Source organism: Furipterus horrens, unplaced genomic scaffold (assembly GCF_987537825.1).
Source record: "Furipterus horrens unplaced genomic scaffold, mFurHor1.1.pri manual_scaffold_3, whole genome shotgun sequence".
Classification (NCBI taxonomy): domain Eukaryota; kingdom Metazoa; phylum Chordata; class Mammalia; order Chiroptera; family Furipteridae; genus Furipterus; species Furipterus horrens.
The window spans coordinates 104,916,436-104,941,123 of NW_028327173.1; the positions used below are offsets into that span (position 1 = coordinate 104,916,436).

A 24,688-nucleotide genomic window follows, 5' to 3' on the forward strand; every position below is an offset into this window, starting at 1 on the left:
GGCTAGGGCCAAGGAAGGAGCGATAGCAGCTACTGAGACATCTAAGCAGCAGGCAAGGAGCTGGGTTTGTGTGGGGCCTGTTCCAGGTGCCCCTGCCCAGGCCCCTATGTCCGCAGTCTCCCCCACTTCAGAGGAGGTGTAGGGGCTGAGAAGGAAGACAGTACTCCAGCATGAGCAGCTGAGACCATCTAGGGTACAGCTGCCACAAGGCCCAGCAGGCAGGAGCTGGAGATGACATCACTACAGAACTTAGACTGTGAAGCCTGGTGTTTATCTCTGTCCGTTGCCATGATGCCTGAACTGTGATGTAGGGATTCAACACTGGCAGCTCAGTTGTGGAACCCTGAGAACTTGGCCCCACTGCCCCTTACTTCCAACCAAGCTAAATAGCCTGAAGGGTCCCCAGGACCCTGGGTCATTGAAGGAAGAGGGAGAGATAGGATGACGGAGCCAGCTCTTTACTCCTGGCGGGTTCCCTAAGATTAGCGAAAGGAATAGAAAGAACAGATCAGTCATGGCTCAAGAGTTCCTGCAGCCTGCAGAGCCCCCTAGGGTGGCCCTTTACCCCACCACCCCTCCCACCTATCCCACCAGGTTCCCACCGATGCCCTCCCTTCTATCAAAGTTCGTTTCCTTGGGAAAGGATCAAGCCAATTACCTCACACTAAGGTGTAACTGTCTGATAGCTTCCTAGACTCCAATCCCAAAGCCAGTATCTGTAGAAATCTATGTCTAGCTCAAGGAATACTTGTCTGCTACTGGCAGCTCAGGCAGGAAATGAGAAACAAATAAAGGAGGGTGGAAGGGTGGCACCAAGGCCTTAAGAAACCTTAAGAAGCCAATTCCTGTGCCTGTGGTCAGGAGCAACTCGGGTAGTGGGGTGTGAGAGGAAACACTGAGTGGAAGGGAAGACACCTATCTGCCATATGATTGATATAAGAGCCCCAGGGCGAGGAAAGTCTGGAGACATCTTCGCCCCTAAAAGTCCAAGTGTTTTGGAGGCGCTGGGGCCTGCTTGCACCAACCAGTTCATAGCTCAGATGAGACTTGATGGAAACCAGGAAAGGGGTTTCCATCTTGCAAACAGATGACAGCTGGCTTTAGAGAAGGTGTCTGTCACAGCCCCACTACGTAGATAAGGCAACTGAGGCCCAAAAAGGAGAAGGATTTGCCCAAAGTCTCCCCACACATCAGTAGCAAAGACAGAACCAGGACAAAACCCCACAACTCTCTTTGGATCACAGCCTCTCATCTAATGGAAACCAAAGTATGCTGTGCACTTATTCCCACCAGCAGGCACAGTAAGGAGCAGACCAGCCATGCATACTCAGAACAGTGGGCAGACTTGCCCACACCCTTCACATCATCTACAGAGGAGCCAAGCCTCTGATTTCTGCAGAGGCGAGGCTTGGCAAGGCAGGAATTGGCCCAGCCTCCATTGGCTGTGGCTTGGGGCCACGGGCAGTGCTGCCTCTACACCCCCATCCTCGGCAGCTTTTCCTGAAGAAAGCTGTGGGCCCGCTGTTCTGGAGCCGTGATGGTCCCCTCATGTCAACAGGGGCCAGATGTGATGCCGGGACCTCCACCATCTTGGTCTGGGGGCCTCCCTGACACTCCCCTCCGCCTGCACTACTCCTGTCTTTCCCCCTTGTGCACAGCTCTCTTGGAAAAACTGAGCCACTCTACACCCTTGCTTCTGCTCCAAATGCTTCCCTCCCTCCAGCATTCACAGAGACCTAGCTCACTCCTGAAGACAGCTATCAGTCCTCTCCAAAGCTTCAGTCTGTCTCCCATTGCCCTGTCCCTCCCAGTCCAAGGTAGAGAGGGTCCCTCATCTTCTCAGTACCCACAAGGCATCCAAGGCAGTGTCTCCTTCCTGTCAAAAGCACCACTCCTCCAAGGGATCCAGCATCCAGAGTGCCCCTCCGCATCTCCTCAAAGCTGCCATCTGTCCTGGCTCAGACACCTGGTGGCCTTGACTCATGGTCTTCTCCCCTACCTCCCCAATTCCTGCCATTAGCCTGGTGACTTAGGTCTCTCCAGGGACCTCCCACCAATCCTTTGGCCTCCCAGCTGCCAGACCTCCTCATCTCCGGATACCTCCCTCCCAGCCCCCCTCCCCTGCCCACCCTGGCCCTCTCCCTGCCTCCATGGCACTGACCATCTGCCTCCCTTTGGAACACGGGCCCACCATTCCACCTTTCTCATCCAAATTGCACAAATTGCTTACTATTACTGAGACTTTGTCACTGACCCTGCACTTTCTCCCCATACTTCAGTTCCATCTTGCCTTCATTGCCCTCCTTGCTGCTTTTTTCCTGATAAGTCACCAGGACTGCCTTGTCCACCTGCACCAGGCAGCAAAAAGCTCATGGCCTTTAAATCCTGGACTTGCCTTTGTGCCACCCAACTGCCTGTCTTCTTTCTGGTCAGCTTGCTGTCTCTCTCTCCAGAGATCATTTCAAGCATGGCTCATTCCACTTTTCATGCCTGACCCTTCCTCCAGCCCCTGATCCACCTCCTCCTCAGCTGAGAAAGGAGAGGCCCCTCCCTGCCTCACCATCAGAACCACTGGCTTCCCCCATCACCTGCTCCCACTTCCCTCTGGGGCTGGGAAGGACCCACCCACTAAGATTTCTCCCATCTCCTCTGCCTCCTCAAGAACATTTTGCTCTCTATAGCCCCTCTCTTTGCTTTCACCCCTCATCTGGCCCCTTCCTAGCTCACTCCACATACCCTAATTCTTCCATCTATTACAGACCAACTCCCTGGCCACACACACCTCTCCATCACAGCCCGAATCCCTCTCCTCCAGTCCACAGGCAAACTTCCCCAAAGCGGCATTTCCCTGGTGTTGTTCTCACCTCCCTTTCACACTTTGATTCTCCACAGGCCCATCATGCCACCTCAACTCTGACCTACATGCGGAAGCTGCAACCGACGGACGCTTTCACCTGTGCCCAGCTGGCCTCTCAGCAGCCTAGGAACAAACTGACCAATGACTCCCCCCTCCTTACAGCACCTCCTCCTGGTTCCAAGATGTTCTGGTCTTCCTCCCATGTCCCCACTGTGCCTTCACAAACTTTCTTCCTGACTATTCTTTCTCAACCTGGCTTTTCAATGTTGGCACATGCTTATTAATTGCAAAGGGAAAAACAGTAACTTTACTGGGAGAATGCTGGCAGGCTCCACCTCCACCAAGTGATGTACGTTAACATCATCAACAATGGAACACAGAGGTGTTGTGTACCTCCAGAGAGGGTGTCCTGAGAAAGACACAGCATCTCCTCTGGGCTGTTCCCACCAAAGATGCATAATCTGAATTCAGTTATGAAGAAACCAGGTAAACTCAAATCAAGATTCACTTTACGAAATAACATTTCCACAGGGGGTGGGGGGACCTGGGGGGTGGAGGGATTGAGTGAAAAATAAAAAGAGAAAGAACTCATGGACATAAGCGACGGTGTGGTGATTGCGGTGGGGGGAAGGGTGGGGGGAGATGAAAGCGTATAGTGGGGATAAATGGTGATGGGTGGAGACTTGACTTGGGGTGGTGTACACACAATACAGTGTACGGATGATATGTTGTGGAGTCACACACCTGAAACCTGTATAATTTTGTTAACCAGTGTCACCCCAATAAATACAATAAAAAGGAAAAATATATAAACAGAAAAAATAACATTTCTGAATGTCATGAAAGACAAGGGACACTGAAGAACTTTTCCATGTTTATAGAAACCCCAGAGACAGGATGACTAAATGCAACACAGAAGCCAGAATTTTCCTTTGCTGTCAAGGATGTTATTGGGGAAATTGGCAAAACTGGAAAAAAGTCTGTGGCTAGTTAAAGGTATTGTACCAATGTTAATGTCCTGATTTTGATCATTGCACTCTGATTATGAAAAAGAAGGTCCTTGTTCTTAGAAAATATACACTGAAGTATTTGAGGATGAAGGAACATTATGTCTGTAACTTACTTTCAAATAGTTCAGGAAAACACATGTATGTACAGAGAAAATAGTTTAAACTATGGTGAAATATTAACATTTGGGAAATCTAGGTAAAGAGTATGTGAGAAATATTTATAATGGTCTTGCTAGTTTTCTGTAAGTCTTAAATTATGTCCAAGAAAAAGTTAAGAGAAAAAAATGTTGATGTGTCAGCGTTCAGTCTTGGACCTTGCTCTTGTCCCCCACCCTCCTTTTGCCTGAGTACTCTCTTCTTTCATTACTTCAATCCCATTATCTGCACCCCAAGAATTTCTGGATATATGCTTCTGACTGAGACCTTTTTAGGAGCTTAGACCCATATGTCTGACAGCTTGCATAATATCACCAGGGTTTCTCACAAACATCTCAAAATCAACATGCCCAAAGCTTTTCTTCTTATGAGATGCCCCTGAGCCTGTTTATCTCAATAAATGACGGCACCATCCGTCCAAGTGCCCAAGCTAGAAAACTGAGCTTGTCCTAGGCATCTCACTTGTCTTTAATCCCCACATCCACAACAATCACCAGGTGACTTGGGAGCCTGTGAGCTCCCAAGGGCTTCTGTCATTTACTCTTGTGTCCCTAGCCTCCAGCATATGGTATGTGCTTGAGAAATACTGTTGAATGAATGAATGAATGAATGAATGAATGAGTCAATCCATTGCTTGATCAAGGAAACATCACTGCTCAAGAGAGCAGAGTCCTACGTTCTGAGTCCCAGGCACATTTTCATTCTGGCTCACTGGACTACCGTTTACAGTTGTGCAGGTTACCTATTGCTGCATAACAAACTGTCCTCAAAATCTAAGACCGTTACTGTGTGTCAGGAGTTTAAAAGTGGTTTAGCTGGATGGTTCTAGCTCCAGGTCTCTCAAGAAGTCACAGTCAAGATTTCACAAGTAGGGTCTGCAGTCATCTGAAAGTTCGATTGGGGCTGGCAGATTCATTTTCAATATGGCACACTCACATGAATGGTGACTTGATGCTGGCTGTTGGTAAGAGGACTCAGTCCTCTCCACATGGGTCCTCCACAGGCTGCTTAACTGTCCTCAAGTCATGGCGTCGGGCTTCCCCGGAACAATCAATCAGAAGAGAGCAAGGCACAAGCTTCCATGTCTTTTATGATCTCTCCTTGGAATTTCATACTGCATCATTTCCGCAATGCCCTATTGACCAAGCACGTCAGCCCTATTCAATGTGGAAGGTGGCTACACAGCCAGATGAATGCCAGAAGGTGAGGGCCATCTTGGAGGCTGGCTACCACAGGCTTTTTACTGCACAAGGACACCTAGCCAATGGGGCTGAAATCTGAGCTCTCCGCTCCTGTGTAGAGCAGCATACCGACTATGCCCCACACAGGCTGAAGACAGCCCTGCCCACTGGCTCCAGCTGGCTCTTGGTTGTCAGTCTTGTCTCTCCTTCAAGGGACTCCCAGGAGTCATGCAGAGAGCAGGACCTGGTATTAACACTTCCCAGCAACATAACCACCAGGCACTGCCCTTCACAGTTTATGAAGAGGTGCTACTCTGTTGTAGAGCATCTTCCAAGCACCACGGTGGTTCTATAATTTAGAGGTGAAGGGAATGGCGCAGAGGTGCAGTGACTCACCAGAGGCCACAAAAAGGCTTGGCAGAACCAGACTTCTGGCTTCTAACCCCACATTCTTTCCACTGCCATGCCCAGCCACCAGCTCAGACTCACAACCCCTAACACCCATTAAAGCCTCATTCATGGTTCTGAGCAGGTATTTCTCATCCTTATAGGAAGATTTCCCCAGTCCCCAAAGACGGCTGCCCTGTGCAGGACCCTAAGTAAGTATATGCACAGATTTTCCATTCAAATGGGGACTGTTCATTTCCCCTCCCAGATACTCTCTCTGCAGGTAGCTGGATGTCTACTAGTGGGGCACAAGCAGGGGTTAATAACATGAACCAATATTCAGAAATAGTGCAGCCCCAGGGGGAGCCAGCTGTGGCCAGCTGGCTGTGGCCACTGAAGCCGCAGCCTCTGTGGATGTGGTGAGGAAGATGAGTGTTCCTGGAAACAGGGGCTCTGAGAGGCTCCTCCCACCGCACCCAGTCGCCCTAGGGCTTAGGCATGGCTCAGACCCTGGCCCTGGCCAAGGCAAAAGTCCTGCCACGGGCCTCCAGTCGTCAGCCAGCTCCCGAGGGCAGCAAATACAATTTTTCAGCTCCTGAATTTTGTAATTGTTGGGAGTAGCTGGCCCCTCCCCTTCTGGGTCTGGGCCCTGCACTTGGAGTAGCTCCATCAACACCTTCAGCCTAGAGCAGAAGCAAGATCACCCCTAGCAGAGGCCCCTGGTCAAAGGCCCAGGCCTAGGGTTCACTGCTGTGGAGCTCCTGCCCATGAGACTACTAGCATCAGGGCCAAAGCCTGCGTCCCCTTGCATAGTAGCAGCCTGGGTTCTGTGTCCTTCGTGGCAGAGGGCCAATTCCCTGACGGCAAGGTCTGGGCAGTGGAGGCCCTGGCTGCTGTGGCTCAGTGGATTGAGTGTCGGCCTGCGAGCCAAGTGTCACTGGTTCGATTCCCAGTCAGGGCACACGACTAGGTTGCATGTCAGGTCCCCAGTTGGGGGCGCGAATGAGAGGCAACCACACAGTGATGTTTCTCTCCCTCTCTTTCTCCTTTCCCCTCTCTCTAAAAATAAAAATAAACAAACAAATAAATATTTTAATTATTAAAAAAAAAAAAAAAAAAGATCTGGGCAGTGGGAGCACACCCAGCTCAGGTCCCATCTCATCTAGGGCACGAGCACCCGCCATTTACCAGCAAACTGGCTTTGGCTACAGGCTCCTTGGGTGGGGCCCAAGCAGTCAGGGTGCAAACACAGGGGCATTCAGAGCGCCAGGCCACTGCCAGAGCAGGCACTCTTCGTCCCAAAGCACTGGGGGTAAGAGTGACAAGGAGGGTCTGGCCAACATGCTTGGCTGAATTCTGCCGGCAGGGAAGGGAGTGATGCTGGGATCTTTGTTATTTGTTCTCCCAGAGGCAAATCTCTTGGGGAAACTGAGGTAGCACATACCACAGGTCTTTATAGCTTCAGAAAATTTGGAATCCTTCTCTACCCCTGGGCTACAGGCACCTTGCCTCATTCTATATGTTCTGAGTCTCCCTTTTCCCCCGTCCTAGGGATACTGTCCTATGCTTTGCTGGGAAGGGGTCAGTCAAGGGAGCAGGGAGGCCCTGACTCATCTAGGCGCAAAGAGAATACAGATACCACTCCAGGGAGTCTGTGGAAAGGGAGGTCAGTGGTGGGAAGGAGAACTAGAGGGGCTTCCTGGAAGAAGCTGAGATGCAGCCAGGGAGGCAGGGGCAGTCAGGGATGGTCACCAAAGGCATCCGGCCAACCAAGCCAGAGAAAGTCATGGCAAAGTTCAGAATACAGAGGGAGAAGGCCTGAGGAGGCCGAGGAGGCCCTAGTCAGCTCTACTCAGGACCAGAGCTCCAGGGTCTCAGGGGTCTTTAGAGGCTGGTGAGGGAACAACTGAGGAGCAGGCAGTGGGCACTGCCCAGTCCAATGACTTCTGCTCTGACACAGTAGGAGGTGGTCAGGGACCAGTTCAAAAGCAACGTGGGGCCCCAACTTTCTGCCTGCTTGCTCGGCATGATGCCGCTCAGCACAGCTCTTGGCTTTAAATGCTGGGCCGCAGGCTGGGCTGAGAGGCCTTTGTGTGCCAGAGCTCCAGCATCACTTTCCCACTAGAGCTTCAGTTTCCTCATCAGTGAGAAGACAACACTGTCTCACGACACACCACTTCCCAGGGTTGTCAAAAGACCAGATGAATATTTTGTAAACTTGGAGGCCCAGCAGAGAAGCTGAGTTGCCATTATTTTTCTGGGCCTGTTTCTCTCCCTACCTAGCAACAAGGCAGGGGAGGCTTGGAGCTAACCCTGACTCCATTCTGAATTGCGGCTGGAGGCTCCACAGTGGACTCCTGGTAGGTAAATCTGTGTGCATAGGGGTCTGGCAAAAGGCAGAAGATGAAGAGGGGAAAGAATGGGAAGATGAGGTGCATCAAAAACTCTCCCCGAAGCTTTTGATTCATAAAGAACCAAAGGCCTTCTCCAATCTTCTTTTTTCATTCCTAAAATAAAAGCTCTATTCCTCCAAACACAGTCTTCTCAGCGATCCCCGTGTCCTGCCCCAGGCCCGCACTTGGCCAGTAATTAACCCCTAACATGAACCAGGTGCCTTGCTGACTTGAGGAAAAGGGAAAAAAGGGACAAGTTGTGGAATCAATGGCTTTATTGCCACTGAGACCAACTGAGTACAGCCCTGCCCCAGGCCTTTTCGGGTGAACTAGATGGGACTTCTTAGGTTTGCCAAAATTCCCACAGAACAGCAGCAACTGGCTTCTAAGTCAATCCCAGAATGCATTTATTGAGCACCTACTATATGCCACTGCCACTGAAGGGGGAAGTTCAGCCTTCAAAGAACTTTCCTTTGGGAGAGGTGAAGAGTGTGAAACTGTATACAAATGGAAACACAGGAGGATGTGCAGCAGGACTACAGAAAAGGAGAAACAAAAAGGATGAGCATTTGTTGAGCACTTGCTGTATTCCAGGCCCTTGGCTAGGCACTTGAGGTACATTAAAGCATTTAGTCCTCACAAATCCACATTTAGAAATGAAGAAACTGAGCCATAGAAAGGTAAAGCAACTTGCTCAAATTTGGACAATTAAGTAAAGAAGGTGGAATTTGAAATCAGGGCTAGGTTCAAGACCAGTGCTCACAACCACCTCACAGGCCTGGCACCGTCACATGGTGCCATGGTGGTAGAGTGCTGCGCTAGGGGTCAAAGTCCTGGCTCCAGCTCTTAGCAGCTGTGGAGACTTATTTAAGTCCCATAAGGTCTCTAAACCTCAGTTTCTTCATCTCAAAACGGGGCTCAATTTTGTTGCAAACTGAAATCTGTACTCATGGTGGGAATGTTACTGGTCAAGGGGAGAAGTTAGGGGGAGTGTACTTGGTGGGATGGAGTTAAGGGTAGACTGAAGCAGGCAGGTGTGACAGAGAGATTCTAATGGAAGAAGGGATCGCACTCCAGGGGTGCTCTTCCCCCCATTTGCTGGACATAAAAACTGAGGCCAGGCAATGCTGATGCTGGGGCCAGCAAAGACCAGCTAGAGCCTCTAGGCCCTGGAAGTTCTGCAATAATATAGCCTTTTCTCCTCCTGTTTGAGACAAGGATGATGTTGCCTGGGAAGGAGCCAAGAGGAGCAGGGCCCCAGCCTGAAGCTGTTATGCAGGAGCTAAATCCAGTGCTAGATTTCCAGTAGGCAGCCCAAAGAAGTTGAAACACTGAATTCAGGAGTCAGGAGGCCTGGAGGCCTGGTACCAAATGGTCAGGGACCTCGAAAGAACCACTTCTAGCTCTGAGTCAGTTTCCTATTCCATGAAATAGGGAAGAAGGTGGTTTTACCCACCTTGCAGAGTTATTTTGAGGCAAACGATACCATGGAACTGAGGATCCCTCCTGCCTTGTGAGTGTAGAATAGCTCTCCGTTACAGACTGGGAAACCGAGGCCCTGCACTGCAGAGAAGGTCAAGGTGGCAACGCCAGTGGGCTCAGAGCCAGTGTAGAACCTGAGGCTCGTGCCTCTCTGTGCAAATGGAGTCCTGAGGAGACCTCAGAGGCAAAAACCCCAAAGCAGTCTGTGGGGTGGGTCCTTTCTCCTAAGCCTGGTGTGAGGACCACCACCACCACCACCAGCAGCAGCAGCCCTTGCACGAGCAAAAGAAGAGAGAAGTGAGTGGGCTGGCCCAATTCATGGGGGTCTGGTATCCTCTGAGACTTTGTCTCAAATCTTCAGGGTGGGGCCTGGGTCTGACTAAGCTGTAAGGGTCCCCTTACTCCTGCCTGGGGAAGAGCAACCCAGCATGGGCCCTTTAAGAAGGTTGGGCGGGGGCAGGCAGGGAGCCCGGGCCTGATGAAACTGGAGAGCGGGTCTGGTCGCGCCCGCTCCGCCCCCCGAGTTGAGTAGGCGGCAGGCACCAGGAGCCCCAGCCCGCACGAGAAGAAGAAGAGCCGTGGTCTCTCAACTGGAGACTTTGGGCCCAGGTTCTGGATCCTGCTGGGCTCCTCTCAAGTCCTGCCGCCAGCCCTCTGCGATGCACTCAGACCCTCAGCCCCCGACCCCAGCCCCTGCCCTGGCCCTGGCTTTGGCCTTGGCTATGTTGACAGAACCAGCATTTTCAGGTAAGTGAGGGGCCTGAGACCCCAACCCAGACTGACAGGAGCTGTGGAGGATTCCTTAGGTAAAGAAAAGGGGTAGGAGGGCCCAGAAGTGACCCCTAGACCAGGAGACAAGGAGGCTATGCTCCTGCCACCCCACGCTGGGGTCTCTGGGAGTTCCACCAGGGATAGACACTCCATCTCCGGCTTACATGGGCTCTGGTTTCCTGAACTTGGCCCCAGAGTGGGATTGCCTAGGGCATGGCCCTGTGCAGGATTGTTTTCCACACCCAGTGGGGCCGCCTCAATGCCACCTGGGCTCCCTGAGTCCAGCAGGCTTTCTATGACCATGTGGTGCCCAAAGGACACCCAGTGAGTAGTCCCCCAGCCTCAGCCACCCAGGCCAGGGATGGGGAGTAGAGCAAAGCAAGAAATGGGGAGAGAGCCACCCTGCCCTACCCTATGCTGGGGGTGGGGGGCACAGGCACCTCAGGCTCTGCCTCCTCCAGCTTTCTTCCCACTCTGCTCCTGCTCCTACTTCGCTCATAACCAGGTGCATTTTCTGTCTGGCTTCTTCATCGCCACCTTCCTCCTGCCCTCCTCCTCCCCCTCCTGTCTTTCTCTCTCCTCTCTCCTTACTGAGAAGGCCTGGTGGGTGACAGCCTCCCTAGAGGCAGAGCTGGCACCCCTACACATCCTGCGCTCCAGCAGGGGCATGTCCCCCAGAGAGTCCTGGGCAACCTCCCTGTCCCAGGCATTGATGGCTGACCCCAGCAGAGACTGAATGACAGTTTGCCTTCTGAAGAGTGCGAGGATATGTCCCCTCTCGGTCACAGTGCCAGAAATCCCACCATTGCAGCATTCTTCCTTTAGTTAAGGCATGGTCTAATTATGCCGTAAGAACCGTGGCCTCGTGTATGAATTAATGCTTTAGCTTATAGATTTTGGGACCATTCCCAAGAGCAACTTTGAGCAGAGGAAGGGCCTGAGTCTCCCTTCCAGGAACCCAGGCTATGAGAAGGGAAATGAGTCAGAGAAGGACCCCCACACACACTGGGGTGAGTCAGAGTTGGATCCCCAGGCTTTCTGCTCCCATTCCCAGAGATCCCATCCTCCAAGATCTCAGGGCCTGGGCGATGGGCTGGGCCTCTAAAGAGGTAGGAAGGGAGCACCTGATGTGATTGGGGAGGTCCACTCATGTAGCTCCCCTGCCTCCAGCCAAGGGAAAGGTTCCAGTACCACTGCTTCCTCGGGCTTCAGCTGAAAGCCCCTCTCAAAATGCCCTCAGCACTGACATTGTACAGGCACCATGCTGGGCAATGAGGAATACATAGAATCCATAGGCTGAATTTGCATTCATTCACGAGGCAGAAAAGCAAATTAAAACTCAAACAGCAATTTATGTCATTTCTATCAAGACCCAGAAAAAAAGAGTATGGAGAAGAGAAATTTAGAGGCAAGTTGAGGTGGGTCAGAGGGTGATCCTTTGGCTAAGACTTGGAGGATGTGAAAGGGTCAGCACTCTAGGAAGGATATCGAGGAGCAGAGGCCTGAGTATGAGCAGAGAGATGTTGAGCTAGGAAGGCCAGCAGCCTGGCTGCAAGGCACATTTTGAGCACAAGCCAGGAAAAGCAATCACACTGGGCACAGAAACCTTAAATGGCAAAATGCAGGCCACTGCCCTTGTCCTCTTGAGGAGCCACCAAAGGCTTTAGAGAGGAGAGAAGAATGTGACAATGGGGCTTTATAATGTTAAACCAACTTCCTCCCTGCCTGGTGTGGGTAAGTGGACTGAGTGCTGGCCTGCAAAGCAAAGGGTCACCAGTTCGACTCCCAGTCAGGGCACATGCCTGAGCTGCGGGCCAGGTCCCCAGTTGGGGGCATATGAGAGGTAACCACACATTGATGTTTCTCTCCCTCGCTTTCTCCCTCCCTTTCCCTCTCTCTAAAAAAATAAGTAAATCTTAAAAAACAAAAACAAAAAAAACTTCTGCCTTTAGGAAGGATTTGAAAATGGGTAGAGAGTGAGTGAGCTGGTATCCCCTCCCCCTCTCAGGCAGAGCTCCCCTCCAAAAACCAATCTCTGTCACTATGCTACACTTAGCCCCCTAACCTGGTCTCTATAATAGGGGAAGCTCCTGCCTCCTGAGGAGGGCATCTTTCCCACCACCCCTGGACACTCCTGACCCCAAAGGTCCTCCAGGTCTGGGTATTAGAGTGATGCATATTAGGCATTCAGGGTTGGGAGGCCTGAGAGTCAAGCACCCTTGGAAACCATCTAGGCCTACAGAGAGGGAAACTAAGGCCCCAGGGAGGAGGCAACGTGCTCTAACTCCCACCAAGAAGGTCAGCTGCCAGGGAAGAGCCCCCAGTCTTGCATTGAGGGAGTTCCTGCCTGTGTTGGGGCTAGGCTTGGCCCACTGTGACTATGGGTGGCAAGTGTGGGAGGCCCTCAGCAGAGTGACAAGCATTGGGTAGACTGGGTTTGAGCTGATATGGAGAGGCCAAGTCCAGAGGTCAGAGTAAGCACAGAGTATGCAGGGCCAGTGGCTCCTGCATCTCCTCCTTGGCCTGGCATAGCTGACTTTGAAAAGTGGGTGAGGGGCTAAAGCGGTACCCGGCAGGGAGGGTTTCTGTGTAACCTACGTGGGGGCTATCAACTAACAGGGGTGTCTTAGCATAGGGAGATCAGGTGCAAGGAATTGAACCAGGGCGGACTCTGCTGGATGGTCTACGGAGTGAGGGGAACCCCCCAGTAATGTTGGAGACAGCGTCTAGGCCACGTGCATGCTGCCCTGAGCCTCTGGGGCAAGACAAGGCCAGGGCTCTTGGCCCAGCCCACCAAGACTCTGGAAAAGCTGTTCCTGAACCAAGTATAACTGAGCCCCCAATGTTTGCCTGCCTGCCTGCACAGGACAAGAAGGGCCTTTCAGTGTAGCTGCCTAGGGGGCCCAGGAGGGAGCCAGGCTAGGTGGGCCAGGCCACTGGCCATGGCTGCTAAGAGGGAGTAAGATGTTTGGGGAGTTCTCAGAGGAAGCGTATAGGCTCCGTCTGGGAACTGGGCGTGCCGCCCAGGAAGGGGCCAGCAGGGGAGGGGGAGTTGGAAATAACCCTGACGTACACAGTCACTGGTGCACACAGATGTGGGTTCACACATGAGCACAGACAAACCAGCACACAGACAGCTGCACTCCCAGACCTGGTGGGTGGCTGCCGCCTCCTACCTGGGTGGTGCCTGGGGGAAGCAGGTGAGGACAAGATGCGGGGAGGGGTTCTATGTTGAGCTGTGGCTCCTATTTGGTGCCAGGAGCAAATGAACAACAGGGCCTTTGGGTCCAGGATTTGAGCCTAGGCCCTCCCTCGTCCTCTGCTCCTTCAGTTCCTGGCCCTATCCAGCTCTCCATTGCTTCCAACATGCCCCCTGCCCAGCATCTGTCCAGTTCTGTAGAGCTAGAATTCTAAAGTTAACACTCTTTCTTCAGGGGCAGGCGTAGACTATGTTTTAGAAGTACTGTATTACCATTATTACTGCATGTGTGAATGAACTGCATTGGTATGAACAATTTTGTACTTGGATATTCTCTGGGGTAAGGCGTCTTAGTTCTTCCTGCTTCTCAGGAGAGTCCATAACTGCGACCAGGGGAGAGGATGCAGCTATGTTATAACAGGTCTCCTACCCCCAGAGGCGGCCTGGGGGGGAGCACCGATCACACTGCCGCAGCCTCACAGCCCTGCATGCCAAGAAAATCCAGTTTCACAGTTGAGGAAATGAGGCTCCAGGACCAGGAGGGGCCGGCCTCAGGTCACTGAGCACACAGGCCATGGTACCAATGACAGCAGGCTTTCCCAGATAAGGACAGGTGGACAGCCACTGACCAGTGGGCTCAGGCCCCCAAGAAGGGGAGAGAGATGGGTCTTCAGGGGAGAAGATTCTCCCTGAGGCCCCTAGATCTATGTTCCCATCTCCTCATTTCCCTTCAACACCCTTCACCTCTCCAAATTTTCTCCACTTTTTGAAAGAACAAGCAAATCCTCTTCAAGAAAGCCCACTCCTCCTCCAACAACTGAAATGGCAGAGGAAGCCACATTTGTCTCACGTATAGGGTAGTAGCTGTGGGGCTGCAGCAGCAAGGTGACTTGGCTGCATAATCTAGACAGTGCCTATCCTGTTGACCATACTCTCCTCCCACTCAGCTCCTGCCCAAGCCCTGCTGGCTCTCAGCCTATGAATGAGCTGGGTCTGCCAGGCCTCCTGCCACTGCTCATGCTAAATTGTTTCAGTGTGTGTCTCTCCTGTGGCTTAAGTGTCATGGTGTGTCAGCAAGACTGCCCCAGGCCTTACTGCAGAGACTGCCCACTGGAACTATTGTAACAATATAATCAATAAAATATACTTAAAAAAAACATGTTGACAGCAGGGGAGATTTAGGTCAGATACAAAGAAGAACTTCCTGGCTTTCAGAGAATCCAAATCACAATCCATATTAAGGACCTCCAGGAAGCTGTTCTTTCCCAGGTGGAGCACAGTCTGGGGGCCCAAAGGCAGGGAGCCAAACACAGTTCCAGCTTCCTCCCAGCCAGGACTGGGGGCCTTGCCTCTCCTGCCCCCAAATCCCACTCCTACCCCAAATGGGACATTCCTAAGCATCCAGGTAGGCAAGAGTCTCATGGTGCTACCTGCCGGCAAAGGCACTGTGACTGGGCTTGTCCCCACCCCCACCCCCTCTAAACATGAGCCTCCACTTTCAAGGTGATCCTGGGTCCCACAGCCTGACCGATGAACTAGGTAATCAGATAATAATCCATAACCCCTGGGACCCTTCCACCTTCGCCCAACTTGTTCCCTGCAACTGATTTTCTTTTTTCTCCCTACCCTTAAAAGTTCAGCTCCAGCACCACCTCTGGGAACCTTTCTAATCATTGATTACTGAGGTCCACAGCCTGATCTGCCCTCCTAGGACCCTGCCCTGAATCTCTACAAGGTTACAGACCTTTCTTCCCTTACCCACATCTGGCCTTTGTCTCCTGGTCCATGGTCTCCATCAATATGATGCCCAGTAGTTGAACATGCACACACATAGTGTTGCTCAGCAGCCTGGCTCAGGGCCTAGCAAAAAAATTGTCCTCCAGCCCCTGAGACAGAAGGTCTGGGGAAACCCCCCAACTCTGGACACATAGCCCCCAGCTCCACCTCCAGAGCAGGGCCTCTGGAGCAGAGCAGCCTGCTCCCTGGGGACCTAGAGGGGGCTGGGGAAAGGAGACCAACTTCCGTTCCCACCTAAGAGCAACTCCCCCCCGCCCCCCGCCTATATTTCAGGAGGGGACAACTATAAATATCAGTGGGCCCAGGATGCTGATTCCCATGACACCAGCCCCTCCTTGCACAGTGGCTGAGACCAGCCCAGCTCTCCTGCAGCTGAAGGCCTTCCAGGCAGGCCTCCAGGCTCGCGCGCTCTCTCTCTCTCTCTCTCTCTCTCTCCCTCTCTCTCTCTCTCTCTCCCCCCCCACCCCCCCACCATGGTCAGGGAAGGAACAAATCACCCTTTTTGGGCATCTTGGAGCAACTAGAAGTAAGCTCCCCTTCCACCGTTAGTTCTGACTCAGGCCCCAGCTCTCCCCACTTGGAGCACTCAGCTCTGGGAACCTCTGCAGGGCGCGGGAGGAAGGAGGCCAGACACCTAACGGTAGACAACAGTGTCAGAGACTCTAGGATTTAACTCCGGTCCTATGACTGAATACATGGCCTTGGGCAAGTGACTTGGCCTTTCTGAACCTGTTTTTTCCTCTCTAAAATGGACAAATAATTCTTACCTCCGCTGTTCATTAAGGATGAAAGCCCTTTGCCTGGAGTAAACGCTTAGTGGGTAACTGCTCCTGAGATTGCTATTACTCTATTTCCACCTCCTTCTGGAATGGGGGCAGCCCCCACAAGATGGGGGCTCCTGCTTAGGAATCTTTTACAAAGGTTCCAAGGTGGGGGATTGGATGTGGTGGCCCTATGAGAGGGTCTGTGTGGGACAAAGTGACATGGAGAAAAGGAGGTGGGCTTCTAAGGGAGCTGTCAACCAGCCACTGAGAGCCTTCAGAGAGGGGGATGGGGGGAGGGTGCATCTGACTGACCCACTGGGCTGAGACCCACCCACTCCTCCCACTGTGAGGAGAAGCAGGACAGCCCCTCCCAGCCCCGCCCCAAAACCTCATAGTCCCTGGATAGAGATCATTGAGCAGGGGTGCAATACAATCAATGCATACTGAACAAATGACCAAATGACGCTCAGACCTGGCCCGAGAGAAGATGAGTGGGGACAAAGAGAAGACCAGGCACCAGAACCTCCTACGTGACAGGGAGCCTAACCATCTATCTTTCCCACATCTGCCCACCCCCCAGGGGGGGCCCCTCCAGAGGTAGGGCAGGAGGCCAAGGCCATGAGATGGCTCAACTGCCAGAGTTCCCACGGGGCTGTTACTTCCACTCATTAAGCAGTAGTGGCTACACAGTGAGGAACAAAACACAGACTGAGGGAGTAGGGGACCCTCTCTGTCCTGGGCTGCTTAGAGCCATTGGGGTGTTGGTGATGAGTCCCTGGATGTGTGAGATCAGAGTTGGTATAGGCAAGGTGAAGTGAGTCTCAGGAAATGAGAAGCCTGGATGACTGCCCGAGGGAGTCTCTGGATAAGAGATTGGCCAGAGTCTAGGCCCCGAGCTCGAGATCCCAGTGTGTGGGCATCCTCTGCCTTCACCACCATAGGGGTGCGTCCTCTCAACAGACCTTTGGGCAGAGCCCAGCTAGCTCCTTGATGTGTGCTAATAGAATCCAGGGGCCATCCGCCAGCTGAGGCTCCATTTCTGGGCATCTGTTGCCCATGTACTTCCAAGCCACCCATCTGGAGCCCAGCTGAGGCCCTCCAAGGGCAAGTACATTCACCCCTCCTTATCCATAGGGGATATGTTCCAAGACCCCCAGTGGATGCCTAAAACCACAGGTAGGACCAAACCCTATATATACTATAGTCTTTCCTAAACACATACACCTAGTTTTATTGTGTTTCACAGATATTGTGGTTGGTTTTTTTTGTTTGTTTGTTTGGTTGTTTTTTTTTTTTTTTTTTTACAAATTGAAGATTTGTGGCAACCCTGTGTCAAACAAATCTATTGGTGCCATTTTTCATGTTATGGATGGCATTTTTTAGCAATAAAGTATTTTTAATTAAGGCATGTACACTGTTTTTTAGACATAATGCTATTGCACACCTCTTAGACTACAATATAGTGTAAACATAACCTTTATATGCATTGGGAAACCAAAAAATTTGTATACCTCACTTTATCACAGTATTTGCTTCATTGTGGTGGTATGGATTCAGACCCTCAATACCTCCAAAGTATGCTTGTTACATACACACGTTTTCACTTAAAGGAAACACTTTACACCTTTTCTTTGGCATATTCAAATTGCGCGTATCAATCGCTAGTCTTTTCTTTTTTTTTTTTTTTTTTTTCTTTTTTTAGAGAGAGGGGAAGGAAGGGGGAGAGGGAGAAAAACATCCATCCGTTGCCTTTTGTAGGCATCCTAACTGGGACCAACATGCAACCCAGGCGTGTGTCCTGACCAGGAATCACCCAACCAACAGAGCCACACAAGTCAGGCTGTATCACTAGTCTTGCACTTTGGGGCCATTAAGCAGAATAAGGATTACTTGAACACAACAACGATCTGATGGTCGAGCCAGTTACTAAGTGATGAAGAAGTGGGGAGCATGTACAGCATAGAGATGCTGGACAGAAGGATGACTCATCACACTACTTAGAATGGCGCGCAGTTTAAAACTTATGAATTATTTCTGGAATTTCCATTTAACATTTTTGAACCATGGTTAACCATGGGTAACTGAAGCCACAGAAAGCAAAACTATAAATAAGGGGGGACTTCTGTACTCAGATGGGAGCCTGTGCCTCCAACCGTTGACAGCCCTGGGGCAAGGGAAATGTTGTAGGAACCTGAGCCAGCTATGTAGCTCTTGTGTGGGATACCTAGGCTGCTGTGTGGCCTTGGGCAGACTTTTATCCCTTTCTGGGCCTCTGGATAGAATCTTCATTCTCCAAGGTCAGCTCTAAAATTCTAAGTTCAAGCCTCTTAGGAACAGGACAGGGGACTCTGCTTCTGTCCAGAAAGAGCCAGAGGCTTGTTCTGGGACACATAGCAAGGTGGGCTGGACCTGGGAAGGGACTGAGAGGTATCCCAGACTGCTGAGCTCCCTGACATTGGGAAACCGAGTTCCTTTATTGGACAGGGCCGTAGGGCTCTCCCAGAATGAGAGCAGTAGCTCCTCTCCATCCCCAGTTCCTGTCTTCTACTCCCTGACCCCAGACCCACCCTGTCAAAAATAAACCCAGACCACACCACCTTGTACCAGCTAGACCCACCCAGCCCCTCCAGAGCCAGCTGAGTCACTGCTTGGAGCTGCTTCTTTTTTTAACTGTCTGAGTCACCAGTTGTGGCTACCGCTCCCTGACACATGCCCCAGGCTACAGCCCCCAGTGGTCCAACTGAGGGAGGGGTCAGAATAGAGGCTGGCAGCAGGTATGAGCTCAGGCTAGAGCCTAAACTTGAAACCCCTCCAGACCTGAGGAACTCACCCCCTAGCAATCCAGAGCCCAGACCTGCCCTGAGTGGTCTCAGTGCTACCCTGCCCCAGTCCTTCAGGGATCTTGGTGACAAAGCCCATCTGCATTGGCTCTGCTTCAACAGCATTTCTGTGCCTCCAGATAGGTTTGGGTCTCCCATCCTGAGCCTGCCAGAAACAGAAGGTCTCCAGGTCCTGGGCCCTGCGGGATAGAAGTGGGCATGGCCTGGCTTTCTGAGGTGAAGGCCGCAGAGATGCCTGATTCCTGCCCTTCCTAAATGGAGGCAGCTCAGACTCTGACCACTCTACCCAGAGCACCAGGAGGACTTTCTGTGGGTCAGAAGCCCCACTGCAAACCTTCTCTTGCTCCCTCTACATCCCTCCCACACATGGGGTCACCTGGGCTGCAGACCTCTCCCCCATCCCTGTCTCTCTCTGTCTCTGTCAGCCCCCTCTCTCTGGCCTTGCTCTGTTCTTCCTCTACCCAGTCCTGGTGGCAGCCCAAAGTGCTCCTTCTGCACTGGGCACCTCCACAGCTCCCTCTTTGCCTCCGAAGTAGACATGACACACCTCACCTCCACCTATTCCCTCAGGGACTCTGGGCCCCCGGGACCAATCCAGAAAGTTTCCATCCCACTTACCCAAGTCCCCTCCTTCCCCTCTCCCAAAGTGCAGCTACATCCTGTCCCAGGGAATGTCAAGATCCCACAAGCACTTCCTTGGCAGCTGAGAAAGGGAGGAGGCAGCCTGGGAGGCCCCACCCCCAGCCCCTGTGGAGCCTGCACAGCCTCAGATCCTATCCATCTCCTGTCTGGGGCTATGGCCTCCGGCTATAAATAGGGGCTCTGATTCTATTTTCTTTAAAAATAAGCACCAGACTGTGTCACCACAGACCCAGAAAAGCGCTCCCTGACCGGGCAGAGCAGGAACAGTGTGTCCAAGCCCCAGCCCCTAGGCACTGGGGCCCTGGAGGGTAGGGGGGACTGAAAAGAAGCCTTGGAGGTGAGACAAGATTGAGGAGAGCTAAGCAAGCCCCCAGGTGCAGCCCTTGCCAGCAAACCACCATGGAATGTGGCTGCCACCCTCGCCCTGTGGGCGCCCCCCACCCCTTCTTCCCATCTCCTTACACCAAGCAGCCAGTCTTGTCCCAAGACTCACGTGCTAGTGGAAAACAGGTGACATGACACAGCTCCCCAAGCTACAGCCGAGCACCTTTGCACTCCCAGTGCAGGGGAGCTTTGGGCCGTGGGGAAATGTGGGTAGGACTTCTTTTATGAAAGAGCATGAGGGCATTTCACAGGCAGAGAGGAAAGAAGAGCTCCCCAGTAAAAGGCCCTGAGCAGAGGCCAAGAGCTGGGGCCCAACAGGTGTATGGGGAAGGTAGCATGTGGGGTGCTCAAGGGAGGGGCACAGGAAAGCCTTTGGAGCAGGGGCACGGTCACCCAGCACCCAACATCAGTGCTACACTAGGGGGTTGGGGCTTGATCATGGGGCAATGGGGAGCCATCGAAGACTTCCAGGCAAAGAAGGGTGATGGAGTGGTTTTCATTTTAGGTTAACTATTAGCAAAAGGAGGCGGTAAATATATTAAGCCAGGCAAGGGGTGGTGGCCATCTGCCCTGCAGGATAGCACAGAAGAGCAAGAGGGAGAGATGAATTTGAAAAAGAATGTAGGGGTAGGATGGGTGGACCACAAGGAGGGAAGAGGCAGAAAGTCTGAAACAAGTTTTACATCTGTGCCCAGTGGTGGGTGGGCAGTGAGGCCCACACTGGACAGGGAGCTGGTTAGGGAAGAGATGACACTCTGGCTTGAGATCGGTGGGCTTGGGTTTGGGGGTTTCTAGGAGGTGTTCCTGGTGTAGATGTCTAGGGGGCGTTGGCAGTGCCAGAGATAGAGATGTGGGTACCATAGCAGAGAGATGGTGCCCAAGGCCAGGAAAGAGATGGACTAGGGAGTATGGCAGGGTGGGCACAGGTCAAAGGTGCTGACGGACTGGAGGGGTCTACAGAGTTAGTGGGGGTGCTAAGGCAGGAATGTATGCCAAGAGGATTCAGGCCTGTCAGGGAAAACCAAGTCTGAGGATCTCTGGAGCACCTGCTTAGCACAGATGCCACTAGCAAGGACACTGAGGTTACCTGGTCTGCCCTCCCAGGCCACACCCTCCTGCCAGCATGCCACCAGTACCGGTGCTTGTGCTCTTCAAGCCTGCTGTCAGCTCTACCAAAAGAAAACCCTCATATTGACCAAATGCCACCTCCATTTGGTCCTTGTATTTCCTTAGATGCTGATGCTCCCTCTGTCCGCACATGTGTATGGTCCTCCTGGATGACAGATGCCCTGGGCACAGCACACTGGCTCTGCACCCTGTCCTCCAGAGCTTCCAGTACAGCCAGGCCTGTGGTCTCTCAGGCCAGAGGTAGCTCTGCTATGCCCACTGCAGTAACCACACCTTTCCACCAGCCAGTTCCTACTCAGCTGGGCTGGGCTAAGCTGGCCGGAGCCAGGTGTATGGGGGTCAATCTCTCCACCCAGATCCCTTTCCAAAGATGGCAAAACTAAGGCTAGAGAGAGTATATGGCAGCCTGTGACTCTGAGGGTAGTGTGTGCATGTGTGCGCACATACATGTGCATTGTGCATGTGTGTTGGGCGTGCAGCAGTGTCCTCTGCTTCCCCCAGGTCTCCTGGACGTGGAACCTCTGTCTGTTGAGTCATCCTACCTCCCCTCCCTATATTTCAGATGGGTAAGGCAGAAATAGTGCTGGCCTCTGTCCAAACCAACAGTCATGGCTTCCACTCTCCCCCCATCCCACTTTATACACTCACTGTCTCCAAGCCCAGTCTGCCAGGCTCAGGGAGGCCCTGAGGCCCCTCTCCAACAGCCCACCCTCAGCTGTTGAACAGAGCAGAAGGGGTTCTGCCAGAGGGTGGGAGGTGGCCCATCAGCCTCCTGGGGGCAGGCTTCTCACCTTATGTGGAAACCATGTCTCCCACCACTCCAACCTCTTCCCTGACCTCTAAGATCTCAATGGGCTGGTGGATCAGGGAGAAACCTTCTCCAGGGCTGGCCCACTTATCACTGTTTTCTGGAACATGCCATCCTCAGCCAGCCCTGAAGAAGGTCCCTCCCTGATCCACCAGCCCCAAAGCCAGACCCCATCCAGTCACACTGGGGAGGCCAACTGCCAAACCATGCACGAAAAGCAAATGCTTCCCCATGCCTCACTCCCCCCCCCATCCCCCACAACCTTGAAAGAGGGAGCCTTGAGAACAGGAAGGGAAAAAGTGTGTCTTCCCCAGGCACGAGGCCAGTTCTCACACCCGGGCAGATGTTCCACTTCCAAGTCCCATAAAGCAACCAAGGCCCCTTTCTCTGTGCACACCCTCCCCGAGACCCACAGCATCCCACTCCACACTGCTCTTTTGGCCTTCACACAGTCACTGCCCTCCTTGCAGCAGTTTCCTCACCTGTAAAGTGGGAGCAATCTCACAGGGACCCTGCTGAGGGTGGGGGACTGGGCAGGCCCAATGCCAGGCCAGCTCTCTTGCTCTTTCTTCTCTCCAGAACTGCTACCTCAACCAGGTCAACTGAGATAAGGGACTCCTATTTCCTCCAGGGTCAGGAAAGCCAGGGGAAAGAGAACGTGAAAGAGGGCCTAGAAATCCTCCCTGTATAAGGAGAGAAATACAAGGCAAGGAAAAGCCTCTCTGAATTGCTCCAAGCCACAAAAGCCCCACCCTTCTATGCCTCTGGCTCAGAGAACAGTAGGCTTCCACAAAGACTCTACTGACAGCCCTGCTTCCTGCTGCCCCAGCCTTCCAGCCTGGGTGGACTCTGGGCTGCTTCTTTTAGCTAAACCTCTCATTTTCTTTCCCACATCCTCTGTTCCCCACATGACCCCAAGGCAGGGACCCGGGGCTGGGAGCCCAGGACACCAGCCCTGCCCCACTGGCTTCTGTGGACCAAGCTCAGTATCTCACCCCACTGGCTCCCTGCTTCCTCTCCAGGGAAACTCAATTTTGAGGGGGGTCCCTAAATTGGACATGTTCCTCAGTGTATACCCCTTGGCATGGGTGGGTCCAGACGCTTGGTTAATGGACCGGTAGCTGAGGCCAGTGACCAGGGTCAGGAAGCCATTGTCCTGTCCTGTCCTCCTTGGCCTGGCAACCAAACACATGGTCAAGTACCCTGAGAGTGAGTCCCGTGACTCAATAGTTCTCAAAGTGAGGAATGACAGGGCCACCTTGACCACAGCTGAGGTCTCTGTAGCGTTGAGAGGTAGAGATGGTGGTCTGCCCACAAGCACAGGAGCCTGGTGTTCCCACACTTTACCAAGACAAGCTGTTGCCTCCTGAGAGGAACAAGAACAGCTGCCGTTTTAAGTTCCTTGTGACTTTGAACTAATCTACTATTGTTCCTATGGCCATGCCTTGCAGTTGCTGGCATGGCCCTGGGTTATGGACTCAATCTGGAATCAAGGACGTAGGTAGTGAGCACTGAGGATCTGCAGGCAACCAGCCCTGGCAAGAAGTGAGCCATCTCCAACTTGGCTCTTAACAACCCCGGTGTCACCACTGCAGGCAGATTATGGTGTACCTTTGGCCTGGCCTGCAGAGTGTGTCCTTGTAACTTTGCCCCTCATTACCTTTGGAGGTGACCGGCATCGGGGAAAGTGAAAGTTTGGGAGGGCCGAGCTTTGAGCCTTGGGGGGGCAGGGGGGGAGGGGCACTGTGGGACCTGCTGAGGGAAGGGCTGACGCCCAAATAGACACAGTGACAGCTTCTCTCTTGCCCAGGAGTCCAGGTAGATAGGCATGGCTGGCCAGGAAGGGTCGCGGTCCAGTATTCAGAGCACAAATCCTCCCTTGTTCTGCACTCACACCTACAACTACCTACTGTGCAGGGCTGCGGGGTCTGCGCTGCTCGGTGGGACTGAGTCCTCATACCAGTGTATTTGCTCTCCAATATCTACAATGGGAGGGGACGGTGTAGGGAGCATCAGCCCCACCGGGCTGTAAATCAGAGGGAACTTTTCACCCTTCCCCTGCCTCCTCAGAGGTTCCCTGGCTTGGGGAGCAGAGCGTTGAAGAGGGCCTGGTAACCTCAGCAAGGGCCCAGCTGCAGAGGAAGGGTGCATGGCCCATCCCTGCTCTCACACAGGGCTCACACACACATCCATGAGGGAAGACAAAGAGTCCTTCATCCTGGCCTTAGCCCTCCCAGAATAACCCCACCCCACAGCCTCTCAGACTCCCTCAGGGGGACTCTCCCAGTCTTACGCCTTCTTGCTCTGGGTCTGGAATCAGGATTTGTCACCCCTAGTGACAAGGGCTATGGTGGGAGAGTCCAGCTTAACCTAGAGCAGGAACCCCACTCTCCCCAGCTGGCTGCCCTTCCCCACCCTCTTCGATCCTGCCCACAGTAGCAGGCTCACTGCCCACTTCCTGCCTTCCCTGTCTCTCTTGGGTTTCTCCTCCTCCATCTCCCTCAGGCCTCAGTCTGGATCCCCTAAATTCAGTCTTTGTGGAGGGTCTTTATTTTCCATTCTCAGTTTTAATATCTTTCTCAGGCCTTCTGTCTTTCCTACATTGGTTCTCCTTCTCTATCCCCCATCACTTCAGTATTGTATTTGTGAATGAATGAATGAATGAATGAATGAATGGATTTACATTGTTCCACCTCTCTCCCCATCCATCTCCCAGCCCCTGTTCTGTCTTGGTACCAATGTGTCCCTCCTCGACACACACGTGTCCAGGTCTCTCTCTGGCCACCCTGACTATGGGGCCCAGGCTCGCCCCACCAGCCACCCTGCCCAGCAGCTCTGGGCCCCAAACTCTCTCCCTTATAAAGTCAGGTGGCAGCAGACACCAGGAAT

General features: G+C 52.8%; 1 protein-coding gene across 1 annotated transcript in view; it reads left to right on the forward strand.

The window, feature by feature from the left end:
• The first annotated feature begins 10,042 nt into the window (after positions 1–10,042).
• The window catches only part of CSPG4 (chondroitin sulfate proteoglycan 4), a 44,310-nt gene continuing 29,664 nt past the window's right edge, over positions 10,043–24,688 (forward strand). The window contains exon 1 of the mRNA XM_090269955.1: positions 10,043–10,213. Coding sequence (XP_090126081.1) covers positions 10,126–10,213 — 88 coding nt within the window. The 5' untranslated portion in view covers positions 10,043–10,125. The remainder of the gene's footprint in view (positions 10,214–24,688) is intronic.